This window comes from Centropristis striata, chromosome 18 (genome assembly GCF_030273125.1).
Source record: "Centropristis striata isolate RG_2023a ecotype Rhode Island chromosome 18, C.striata_1.0, whole genome shotgun sequence".
In the NCBI taxonomy this organism is placed as follows: domain Eukaryota; kingdom Metazoa; phylum Chordata; class Actinopteri; order Perciformes; family Serranidae; genus Centropristis; species Centropristis striata.
The window spans coordinates 27019497-27033154 of record NC_081534.1 but is presented as its reverse complement, the minus strand read 5'-3'; the positions used below and the strand labels follow the sequence as shown (position 1 = coordinate 27033154).

The following is a 13658-nucleotide window of genomic DNA, read 5'->3' as shown; positions in this document are numbered from 1 at the left end:
CGTCTAACGTCACTGTATCCGAGTCGGCTTTTGGCAAACATTCTCTCAAACTTTCACATTAACTGCTAATATAAATGATCATGTTATGTTTCCAATTAATTAGGTGGTGTAGAACTAGAGTCTAACTTCCCATTTATCAAACCGTATATCATTTTAACCCGACACATTAGCCTTGAGTTCACCAGAGTCGGCAAAGGGACGCCAACGCCGGTGAGCTAGCCGTACGATATCTTTGTCACTTCCATCTCCTCACTGCTGATTTTTTGTGGGGGAAATTAGATGTTTCTGGGTAAGCCAAATAAATGTCACTGTTATCAACACACTCTGATCATACTTCTGTCCTTAACAATAAAATACAGTCCAGTGAAAATACAGACACACATTTTTTAAGGCTTAAAAATCTTTGCCCAAGCGGTCTTACTGCTTTCACTCATCAGAGTTAGGGGTACACTGACTGCAATTTTCTGGCAGATCACCGATTTTTAAAAAGTCTGACCTGCCGATTCCGATTTTGGCCGATACCGATTTTTTTGTAACTCACAGCATACACCTTCAATGTTTGAATAATATCTGAGGTAGTTAATAAAATATTGAACTTAAAATAAATAGCAACAATTTACAGGACAAACTAACAAAATAACTGCAACCATAAATAAAGTGTCCTGAGTTTTTGGTTTTGTTATAGTACAACATACAGACAACTAGGGATGTGCATCTATTTTGGAATATTCGAATAGTCATTAAATCATAAAAAATCAAGGTTTCTAAGGTACATAAGATCGTTTTTTTACATAAAAGAATCAGCCGATCCCGCAAATTAAAGAAATCGGTGCACCCCTAATCAGAGTTACTTTCCTATTATAATTAGACATGTAAATCTCCATTTACATAAATATAATTTCACACGTAGATTGTTAAATATGTATAAATAAATTCTACCTCCACTGGTGGTGGCGATCCTATTCGAAATGCCTGCGAAAAACCGGAAAGTACGGCATTGCAGATGTGAACGGATAGGGCCAAAAGTACTAAACAGGCTGAAATAGTTACTATAATACAGTGTAGTTCTTCCTCCAGTCTCTTCATGACCCTGTCCTTCAATCTGCACAGGTCTGATAATATTAAATAAAAAGGTAAAAAAGCTAAATATTCTGCCAGTAAGTTCCAGTTGCAGTAGGTCGCTGAGACATTAGATTATTCACTGCATTGTTGTGTGTTGTTTCCAGTCAGCCTTCGCAGCATTTGAAGCTTCCTGAATAGTGGCCTGATGACACCGTGATGCTATCGCCTCCTGCTGCTTTTTGTCCTCAGCTGGTTATCTGAGACAGACAGTAGGGAGGGAAGGCTGTGCCCCCAGGAGGCTGCTGCAGGATGAGCTGGAGAGGGGGCAGTGGAGGGCAGCAGACCCCTTTGATAAGCTGTGGCACGGGGGCGTGGAGCTGGAGCAGATTCATCCCGCGTGCTGCAGGAGGGTGGCAGCCGAGGGTACCGAGGGTCAGGTGGAATAATGAAAACCGTGTCAAAGAAATGGTTGGGAACACCTCTACTCCTGGTGTACAGAATGAATGAATAAATGATAACAAATCAGCCAAAAGAGATCAGTGACAGCTTCTGTTGCTTCATCAAATCCAGTGTCTACGTTTCCTAAAAGACTGCTCCACTTTGCTTCAAGGGAAGTAGAGAATCAGGGGTGACAGAGGGGGAGGCAGGACAGACAAAAAGTACGGAAGAAAGGAAGAAAGAGCGAGCGAGCGAGGGAAGGAAGGAGGGAGTAAATCTAGGTTTGCCGTGCTGCCTTCACAATTAAGACATTAATCATTGAGTCCATACTGCCGAGTCATCGTCCTGCCTGTGGTCAGGCCATCAATCAAAACCTGACATAGGGCTGGCCACACCAAGCACACAAACACACACTTTCAAACACTTTCACACAGACACACAGACACACAGACACACACACACACACACACACACACACACACACACACTACGTGGACATATATGGATCTCCCGGAGAGAAGGTCAGGGCTGTAAGTAGCCTGAAGCTTCTCCACTCATTCAGTACGAGGAGGTGAATCTCTTCTCATCTTCTTTTCAATTTATAAAAAGGAAGTCAGGTAATTAAACTGTTCTCTTTAAAACATGTTCAATCCTCTGAAACCTGCACTCCCGGGGCCCGGCCCACTTTTTAGAGGTTTTAGCTGGTCTTAATGCAGTTGTATTTAGATTTTTTTTTAGGTGGAAAACAGTTCAGCCTGGTATGTGAATCTAGGGGCTAGGAGCAAAAGTAAGCTCACAAAAATCATCAACCGGCAGCTGGTGGAACTAAACACAACCCAAACTAGGAGGAAAGACCCACAAACAGGCTACTTCAGGAGCCCTCACATCCACTAGGAATTAGAAAAACTCCCTTCAGTAAGAAGATACAGGGTAGAGCAACAAGAAACATCTCAGAAACAAGAAGACGCAGGCGGAGCGGTCTTCATTTCAGATTATAGGCTATAGGCTATTCAGTTATTATTCCATTGAAAATGCGGTTATCTATAGTCAGATTGCAAGAGAAATACAGTAAGAATTTCAAGCATTTAAAAGCACTTTATCCAAAATCCAAGCACTTTTTAAACCTTGAAATTCAACATTAAAATTCAAGCATTTTCAAGGATTTCAAGCACCCGTACGAACCCTGATTATTGTGCCCGGTGGGAATTTACGCTGAGAGGACGGAGCAAAACCGTGGCACAGCCGTTTTCGCGGCCTTTACGTCCCTGTTGAATTCCTGTGTAAAGCTAATAAGCTAAGTCATGCTGTCGGCATGCCTCATGTAAAGTGGTTTATATGATCCATATGATATACTTGAGTACTGAATACAGTCCTCTGTAACCTTAGATATCTTATTGTTTGTGAATCATGATTGTTACTTTGTATTGTCATTACAGACGCCTTATGAATTGGTTTGTGGGTTGCCAGATTTTGGTGGCAGATGAGCTGATATTATATGTAGTGTGTTGTAGAGTGTTGGCAATGTTATAGCTCCTCTACCTGACTCATCATGGTTTCCTTGTACTGCTTCTTCTGTGTGACTTTGATTGGCGGTTGCTTGGTAACGGCCGACACCAGAAAGTTCATCAGGATGTCTTCACAATTAGCCATACGGTCCACCATGGTCAGCAGGCTGGCAGGGACGTAGTGGGTGAACAGGTAGTGATAGTATCTGACACACAAACACACAAAAAAGGAATAAGAACAGATTTTAAGGTTGTTTTTGTATTTAGTTGTTTTAATAAAAAGCTGCATTCCTGTTGTGTTCTGTATCGTTGCTGTGTTGCACTCTCAGCAGCATGGGAGCACTAGATCACTGTCAACTCTGTTACCTCCCTGCCAAGGTCTGCTATCCCCACACACACACACACACAAACACACACACACACACACACACACACACACACACCCTCATAAACACAGCCGTACACACATTTTCCACCTTTCCTTTTCATTCTCTGACTCATTTTTTCTAAATTGCGTTGGCATTTGAGATTTTAAATAACAAAAGGACTAAAGAGTCCCAACAATAGAACAATGAGAGAGCTGTTTATCTGCGTGACAAGATGCTTGAAGCCCGTTTTTTGGAGAGCGACGCTCTTCTCTGTTCAATTTACCGCTCTGCTTAATATTTTAGTCTAGAACCTTTTTTTCTTCAGTCCCAGCTTTGTGTGTTTGACAATCACTTCATGAGATAACAAAGAGGTGGAAAAAGATCCCATTACCCCATTTCCCTTTTCTATAACTCCATTACAATAATAAATAAAATGTGACTGGTGGGAGATGACTTTTAATGTGCTTTGTGTCTGGAGGAAAAGAAATAAGTTTTTCTGTGAAGTTGGATTAGATCAACCTGACGAGATGAAGAACAACTTCACCACAAGGGGAATGAATGACAGCGACTTTCATTATCCCGTGTTATACCTTTATGTCATCACCAGTTATTAAATCTGTATATATTTAACTATACACAACTTCATATAAAACAGCATTGAATTCACAGCTACATATACAGTACAACATACCAAGGAGTATTACAACTTTAAGCAAAAAACGTCATAGTACATCAGCCATAATGGTTTACTCTGTATACCATAATAAGAGTTTATTTCAACGTTGAAAAAGTATAATTTGTGAAAGATATTAACATGATACATTTTAAGTTCTCATCCTCTGTTTGTAGGTATACCTAGAAAAAAATAATGCACTGATATTTGTTAAAAAACAAATAAAACAACAACAGAAAACACATTTAAAAGCCAGGAGGTGCTTCTTATTCATAAACTTCATTATGAGAATTGGTCATGGTCACTGTGACTGCATCCAGTAGGCGAGTTGTTCTCAACCTCTGTTCCAACATAACTGCATCCAGTAGTTTATATATGGAAGTAGTTTTGTTTTATTCTGTGTCTTTTTTAGTAATTTTGTTTCTTTTTTGGTCATTTTGTGTCTTTTTTAGTCCTTCAGTCTGACATAAAATGTGATTTTGAATCTTTTTTTTAACTTTCAAAACACTATCATGCTCAATAAAGAATTTTAAATGTTGCAAATGTGAACAAAGGTTGCAACTATAACATATAAAGAGGGTTACATCCAGTTCTATCATTTTATACTAAATATATTTGACCTTGTCTGCAGTTTTACTTGGTATATCATCATCAAACTGAAACTGGCCTCATGGAGTTTACAGCCAGAACTTTAGAGGTAAATTTACAGTAGGGCTCCACGCTGCTTTGTTTTCTAGTCTGGATGTCATGAAGAAGTCATGATTTGGAGCTTTTGGAGAGTTAATGTAATTACAAGTACATTGTAGTCTTTGCAGTTTTTTGTGTGTTTAATTACATTATGTCTATTGTTAACCATTTGAATGAATGATGGATTAATTACGAGCACCTGCACAGCTTCACTGATCAGCAGCAGATTGTGTGTTTTAGTACCTGTGGTAGAAAGCTGCCCCCGTCAGGACCATAGAGTAGTCATTGGTCCATTTAGAGGTGTAGCCCCAGCGGGATCTGGAGCTGTCCCAGTAGTGGCTCCTTGCTGGATAACCAACGATACGCTCCGGAAAGCTTTGCCATACAATAAAGGCAAAATCCACCTGTGGGAGCAGAGAGAAAGAAAGAGGAGGACAATGGTAAACAAAGGTGATTATATAGAGGGAGAAAATAAAGACACAAGGAGAAATAAAGATGGAGAAGAGACAGAAGGGTGATGAGAAAAGAGAAGCACATAGTAATGTAATGAGGTGATACAGCTTATTGAAAATACAGAGAAAATCCTTCAGCATTTAAACACCTCGTCGAGGAGAAAAACACATAAACAACTTGTTCAGAATGGCTATCAACTGGCATTTAGTCTGCAAGGCCGTCATCAAAACAACAGCCTCTCTGCCTCTTCACATCCTCGCTAATAGCATTTCAAATGGCATTTCAGCATTGTGAGCAGCTTCCCGCCCACTTGAAAAAGTTCCCATCAAATCACATGTCATTTAAGGATCCACAGCACAAAGGATTCAGTTGAAACAGTTCAAGGCAGTTCAAAATTCTCCGTCTAAGCCTGAAGAGGCCTGGCCTCGAATTTCTACTGGTTTTCTCAGGCTTGATCAGGTAAAGTTTACTTTGTGTACAATTATAATTAAAATCATGGAATATAAGGGATAGTGAAGAACAACAGATCCTAACAGACATCACTCTTCAGAAATCTATTCAGTATAAAAGCCGTCCAGTGAAAAGGAGCTACAGGAAGTGTGGAGTTACAGTCCCTGAGGATAGTTTAGGTTAGTACTAACTGAGGTTACAAATGGGTCGAAAGTACAGTAAACTTTAACATTTGTGACTCAGCAATTTCCAACACACAGTCATGATACACAAGGGGAAAAACAACAGGTTTTGGTTCATCTTGGTCCAAAACTGACTGCTTGGATCAACAAAGAATAACAGATGAAAAATCTAATAATGTGTTCAGACTGAACACTTCTGCCTCATCTTAATGGTGTAAATTTGACATTTTATATCTGGAGTCTGTTTAATTCACTATAAACAGCAAATGCACCGACTGTACGAATTTTAGCTACGACCACAACTAATACAACAGGAACTCAAATTTTTTTTTTTGTCATTTCTCCTTTTTTTTCTTACGGTCTACATTGAAAAAGTAAAGTTGTTTCAAATATTCAAAATTCAAAGCTTCACTATGATCACAAATTCTCCCCACAAGCACTGTTAAAAAAAACTGTCCAAATAAAAACGTAAAAACTAAATTGAAGCACTATTAAGGCCATGTGAAACAAACAAGCAGCGACATGACCAACCTGATCTCTTCAATCTGCATTAAAAAAAACAAAACTTTATACTTTCAAATTATTTGCAATGCATACACCAAAATCAATTTTCCATGCATAGGTCACACACACGCTATCGGTTTGCAGGATATCGACACGTAATTATACATAAGCATAATGAATTTTGGTTGCGTTTAAAAGTTGCTTTAAAAACTACTTCTCTAAGGTTAGGGCAGAAAAGTTCCTGGTTTGGTGTTAAAAGATTGTTTAACCTCTTACTGTGCCGTTCACTATTTTCGCCGTTTTTGTTTTTCCCAGAGGCTGTGGGCTCAATTTTAGGAATATACTGGTATCATATGACACTAGAAGATCCAAAAAGTCTATAGGCACCATTTGGGTCAGGACATCGTGTCGCGAAGTTGTTGCTCGTCATCCAATCGCTGAAAATACAGAAATCTCTAAAATGACCTAAGTTTTTGAACCCAAATCATTGCATGGATTCTTCTATGTTGTTCCAAAGGTCTTGGTGTATTCTGCCCTACAAAGTCTAACTGCAGTAACTACACAAAAGGTAAAACTGAGAAAAACTGCTTTAAAGATTTTAAACGTGTTCTAACTGGCCAGCCAATGGGTAGATAAGTGATATGACACTTATTTCTACATTTATTGATGTAATTTTTATGCTCAAAATCATGATTTATTTGACTTTTGACCCCAAAACGTAGTTACTGCATCGCTGTAAAAGGTTCTAATAGTAATATAGAAACAGAGTGCAGTAACTACAATGTTGTCGTCTTCTTTCAGCTTCTATATTTTGTTTTCAGTGAATAAACATTTTCAAATTGATTTTGTTATCAGTGTATTTAAGTGTGTAATATAATTGTATCTCACTTTTTTTTGCTTCACCACTATCTATATAATAATTTCCCTTTCAAATAAACGTATAATTTCTATTATTTTTATGTTTAAATTAGTTTATATATCCAAAGCAGACTGTGGTAAGTGCAATTACTGCTTGGTTTTGAGTTGGATTTTGTGGTTTTTATATAATTATTTCTCTGAAATAAAACAAAATTGAAATCTAAAACTTTGTCGCAAGATAAAACAGACATCAAGGAATTCATTTTTAGTTATAACTCAATTTTGACCAAAAATGTAGTTACTGCAGTTAGACTTTGTAGGGCAGTATTGATGTTATATATTTCTTTTTTTTTTACCATTTTTATCCATTCTCGGTATGAACAGTTGTTGAACGTGGAAATGGACTTCAGATACAGATATATTAATGTTATGAACCCCTTAACAAGTTTAAATAATTAAATTATTTTTATTAAATATTTTTGCCCAGAACAACTTGACACCTAGTGCTGAGCTCAAATTAATCCTCAGGTTCGCAGCTTTCAGATGATGTTCACCAATTCTATGTGGCATTTATTGTCGACCTGCTATCTCCCCCTAAACATCCACTACCCACAACCACCAATACTCAAAAAAAGGACTTGGAATGGTAAGAGGTTAAACCAGGGGTGTCAAACTAAAATTACCTGGGGGTTGCTGGAGGCAGTATCAAAATGACCAAAAAAAGACACAAAATAAAAATAAAAAAAAGACACAACATGACAGAAAAAAACTAAATTACTTAAAAAAAGATACAAAATGACCAAAAAGACACAAAATTACTAAAAAAAGACACAAAATGACCAAAAAAAGACACAAAATTACTAAAAAAACGACACAAAATTATTTAAAAAAGACAAAATTACCAAAAAAAGACACAAAATTACATTACATAACATTTCCACTTCTTCCGGTAACAACAACACGGCAGATAATAAACGGTCCGTTAGCAGCTGCCTTTCTTTTTGTTAACGTCGCCATAGAAACAAGTGAAACAAGCTCCAGCTTGCGCAATAAAGAGACCTTCCACACACAACACAGTAAAGTCCCATTCATATAGAACTCACATTAAACTTTCATATCAAGGTGAGGGCCGCAAAATATAGTCACAAGGGCCACAATTGGCCCTGGGCCGCGAGTTTGAGACCCATGGTTTAAAGAATAAAATATATGCATATAAATGCCGGAAGTGAAGTCGTTACGAGGACAAGGTGACTACCTGAAGTGACATAGTCATGTAAAAACATAAAGTTCAGTGATGTTTGAGTTGAATTGAATTGAATGTTTGAAGCCAAACTAAAACATTTGTTTAAAGAAAATAAATCCCTGTGTAGGTGGACTCGGCCTTAAATCCCTCAGTTTACTGCACATAGAGCAGATCCATGTCTGTTTGCTTCCACTTTATAATGTGTGTGATTCTGCACTAATGTGCCCAGCAGGCGCTCATTGCTTCTGGAGCTGCTTATTCTTCGTCCACGCATCGGACCACGTCCGTCCCGCTCCTCATCCATCTCAGACTCCTTACCTCCCCAATAAAGAACAAACTTCATGTGGAGTCGTCTGGAGCGCCTGGTGTCCTTGAAGAAGCTCGAGCTACCTGAGAAAGAGCCTCTTTTGAATTCAAAAACACCACTGAGACGTGCAGGCAGACACTCCGGAGAATAAGGGGATCAGCACATAATGAAATACTTGGCAATGCACACAGACACATGCACACACACACACACACACACACACACACACACACACACACACACACACACCACCACCACCTCAGGAGCCGGGGGAGAAAATTAATTACCAGAATAGTAGAGGTAGAGAGACGGCGTCAGGGGGAGGGAGCACCGAAAGTGGATGTTCTTTAGCGATACCTTGCGGCTTCTGTCATGAATCGCGTGAGCAATTACTGTAAAGCGCCAGCACTAAGCCGAGAGAAAGGTTGAAGCTGCCATTCTCTGTGCAGCCCCTGATGATGACGTGTGTGTGTATTTGTGTGTGTGTGTGTGTGTGTGTGTGTGTGTGTGTGTCATATGTGTCAGATGTCTCCACAGCTGTGCTAAAAGGATTAATGATATCATGCAAATATGATTTAGCCTTCAGAGATTAAAAAGTTCTTTATAATGTGAAATGGCATGTTTGTGTGAGTGCATGTGTGTTTGTGTATGTACTTGTATTTCCTACAAACTGAGGACCAGAGCATGTTTTTAACCGACAGAGTGAGGACATTTCTGCCGGTCCTCACTTCGTCAACGGCCTGTAAGCCCTTACCCTTAAGTTAGGTTAAGGGTAAGGGTTGTGGTGAGGCATTTAAGGAAAGGGATGCATTATTGTATGTCAATGAAGGGTCCTCACAAAGATAGAAGTACAGGAATGTGTGTGTGTGTTCTTGTACTTCCTACATAGTGAGGACCAGAACACGTTTTTAACCAACAGAGTGAGGACATTTTTGCAAAGTAAGGACATTTTGGCCAGTCCTCACTTCTTTAAAGGCTTTTTTGAGATTTCAGACTTTGTTTTAAGGGTTAAAGGTTACATGATAATGATGATTAACTGAAACTGTATTGTGTGGTTACAAAACTAACTAAAATGAACTAAAATTATAGTGAAAATGTCCTTCGTTTTCATCTTTGTCAACTTTTTTCATACATAATGAAGATGGATAAGACAAAGGAAATAAAGGCAAAATTTACTGTGACCTCTTCTAATCTCCCACCCAACAAATACCCCATTACAAAAAAAGCTAAAACTAACACTAAAACTAAAGCATTTAAAATAAATAAATACTAAACTAAAACTAGCAAACTCACTCTAAAAACTCATTAAAACTAACTGAATTTAAAAACAAAAAACTAAAACTAATGAAAAATCCAAAACTATAATAACCTTGATAGGGAATTCACTATTACAATGAGGGCCCTCACAAAGGTAGAAGTACAAGAATGTGTGTGTGTGTGTGTGTGTGTGTGAGTTTGCAAGTGAGAGTGTGACAGAACCCAGATTCTTTGCACTCATAATCTGTCAGTCTTAATTACGGTTTGAAACAGAGGTTTGATACGGCTGAGGGATTCAAGAGAGCGCCGAGAGTGAGTTAGTGTGTGTGTGTGTGTGTGTGTGTAATACATACTAATAGGTTCTACAAGGCCAAAATTGATCCAAGGAGCAGAGGGTCAATCCAGCAATAGATCTGTGACAAATCTCTGCCGACATTTGGGTTTAACATGTCCAGTGTTATCAGATGAAAAGAAGCTACATCACACTTTGAAACCCTCGTCCTCGCTCAGCATGTGGTCCGTCTCCAATGTGTTTTTGAGAAGTTGTGTTTTCAATCTGTGTTTTTTATTTCGGCTCCACGTGAAGCGATGCCACCGCGGCGCTTTCACTGTCAACCTCCGTCTGATTCCAGGGTGATAAAAGTGAGGGAAAATGTGTCTTAAACGGAGCTCGTCTCCAGCAGGTTTTCAGAGTGCTGTGGCTTTGATGAAGTTTCACCAACAGGCTCAGTGTGATCCAGGACGACCAGCTGGGGCCTGAGGTCCACTCTGCGGACACAAGCGGCTGCTGAGGGTTTGTGGTTTGGAACATCTTTTGAATTATAGCTGTTCTCTCTGGGTACCTCTCTGTGCTGTGTGGTTACGTCTCGTCTCGACACCTCTAAAGTGTTCTCTGTCAAACTTTATGGCTCCAAAAATGATCTGCTGTCAACTTTCTCTGGAGTTTCTTTCATCTATTTCTTGTGGCTACATTGTTGTACTGTAGTCTAGTAACACAGCTGCAAACTAACTTGTGCACACACTCCTATAACTTGCAAAAGACGTAATAATTTGCAACGTTTGGGTGCTAGATATTCGTCAGGTGGAGAGCAGCTTCAGTTCCCCACATGTGAACCTAAATATTCTGTCTTAAGGCGGGAAAGCATTACCGCATTTCTACCATTAAAACTCCTGCCTTATTCTACCATTAAAGCCGGGAAAACGGATACGTCGTTTTGTAGTTTTTTCCACCTATTTTCGGTCTCTTGGCCAATGAATTGCATCAGAATACATGTGGGAGTGTCGCAATGCAACATGGGACTTTTCCAGAAGTACGAAATCATGGTGGAAGACGACTATAGTGGAGGGAGCTCAGATATAACAGCTATAAGCTCTCAAATACTTTTTGAATTTCATTTCTATCTGCTACAGAGGCTGAAAAATCAATTATTTAGTGGGAAGAGTTGACACTTCTGTTGAATTTACAGAAAAACTTCAGGTTTTAGGGGGTTATTTTAAAATCGCCCAGAGGTTTTACAGCCATTTTTTCCCAGGCGTTTTAGGCCTAAATGGGTTAAAGTGGTGAAAAACATAGCTTTCACTTAAATGGTTTAAACAGTTCGTTTCTAGAGGAACATAGTTGATTGAGGTTCATTCCTAGGCTGTCAAATAGTGACACTTTGGGTCGGTCTTCTGTCCCTACTACCAATCCAAAAAATGTCAGTAAATTAATATTTTTTTTCTCCAGAATCACACACTTCACCTTTAAACTGATATTGTTGTTATTGTAGAATAATTTACTGCTTTACCTTCAGACAGACCTTTCTGAGGGAGAGCTGGAGCTGTTATAAATAATCTATTCTCTCTTTAATAACACCAGACTTTTTTGACAAAAACAGCAGTTTTACTTTGCAGAACATGGGAGTTTCTGGTCTACTGCGGCCTCGATCAGTTAGCTTGTTTGTGTTATTGTGTGAATTCTGTGTTTTAAAGGATTAGTTCAGATGCACAATTAACAAACTCAAACTCAAACAAAATAACCAATGGAGGCAGCAGCAAACCAGCAACTCCAGTGTTTTGCAAGGTAAAATTAGTCTTTTTGTCAATGGAGTCTGGTGGCTTTTAAGAGAGCATAGATAACGGCTTCAGTTACCACTGCATACATTTATAACTTTATCTGTTTGACACCAAGCTAAGGGGTGAAAACATTCAAAATATAGTGCACAAAATCGGAACTATCCCTTTAACCCTCCTCTTATGTTGCGGGTCAAACTGACCCATTTCAAAGTCTAAAAATAAAAAAAAGGTGTTTTTTTTAATTTTTTAAATCAGTTAATACATTTTCCAATGTACATAAAAAAAGTTTAAACATGCATTTTTTATGAAAAAGAGTGAATTATCCTCATTGAACCATGATCTGTGAGAACACCATTGAACTAAATATTGATTGAAATGGTAGGTAATGGAGTTATTAATGAAATATAAACAATGTTTATTGGGATTGTTTAGTTTCTGATACTTTTGGATAATTAAACATGCCCTGGGTAATCGCTGTTCCTGAAAAAAATGAACATAACAGGAGGTTAAGTAAGGTTTTGAATGCACGTCTTTGAATTGTAGTGGAGTATTTTTTTTGCACAAACCCTGCAACATCCTGGATTGGCCCTTGACTGGAAAGAGGATAAAAAAAAATTCAGCCGTTGCCGTTTTGGAACAATTTCCATATCCACCATATTGAAAATGTCTTCCAAAGGGCATAACGCAGCATGCTTGGCCGCCCAATGAGAGACAAAAGCTTTGTCAGGTTTTTCCAGTCGTATCCCCTCCTCTAATCTCTCTTCATGGAATAATCATACATTTAATGAGCTGAAACAATGTAATTATGGAATTGGCACAGCCATTCTTCCACTGAGGTATTATAATATGAAAAGTCCTATTAAAAGTGTAATGTTCTCTCTTGCAGATTTTCACTCAGTTGACATATTTCATCTCCTTTCAATAAATCCCCTCACCATGCTAAAAGGGCAATTAGAGGAACGGGTTAGTGAGCACAGCAAAGATCCCCTCCACTTCCTCTCTCTCTCTCTCTCTCTCTCTCTCTCTCTCTCTGACATCTTCTTCTTCTTCCTCTCGTTTCATAAAACAAGCCGCTCGCCCATAAAACTTTACTTGTACAAACTCACTCGTATTGCCGTGCCACAAATTGTAGTGCCATAAAGTGTAATTGTGATCCCGCCAGCGTAGAAAAGGTGAACATTGACTTGCTCCCATCAATAAAACATCTCAGAGTTTAAAGATATATTGGATCTCGTGGGCTCATTGGACCTCACAATCCATTATGGATCGCATCTTTTACTCGCTAAAAAAAAGCTGCTGCGGAAAGGCTGCTGCTTGTAATGACTCTCAGAGTGGTAGCACTCATTTAGCATCACAGATGAGCTGATCCCAATCATTTTGACTGCTTTTTAGGTTTAAAACATATTAAAGTTTAGTTTTGTGTTTCCTATGTGTGTCTTAACGCTCTAAACCCCAAGCAGTTTTAGTGCATGTTTTGCTCATTTTTTTTTAAACTTTACTCACTATGATCTTGTTTTTCATTACAATATATCAGTCCTGCAGCTCTATGGAATCAGTACAATCATGGCTAGAAGTAGGAATAAGTCAAACATGTCTAATTTGCTGAATAACACAGT

At 38.7% G+C, this 13658-nt stretch overlaps 1 protein-coding gene across 1 annotated transcript in view; it reads right to left on the bottom strand.

Moving 5' to 3' along the window:
• The window catches only part of LOC131991322 (exostosin-1), a 365225-nt gene that overhangs the window by 4691 nt on the left and 346876 nt on the right, over positions 1-13658 (bottom strand). The window contains exons 11-12 of the mRNA XM_059356692.1: positions 4977-5137; positions 3040-3211 (exon numbers count right to left, since the gene is read on the bottom strand). Coding sequence (XP_059212675.1) covers positions 3040-3211; positions 4977-5137 — 333 coding nt within the window. The remainder of the gene's footprint in view (positions 1-3039; positions 3212-4976; positions 5138-13658) is intronic.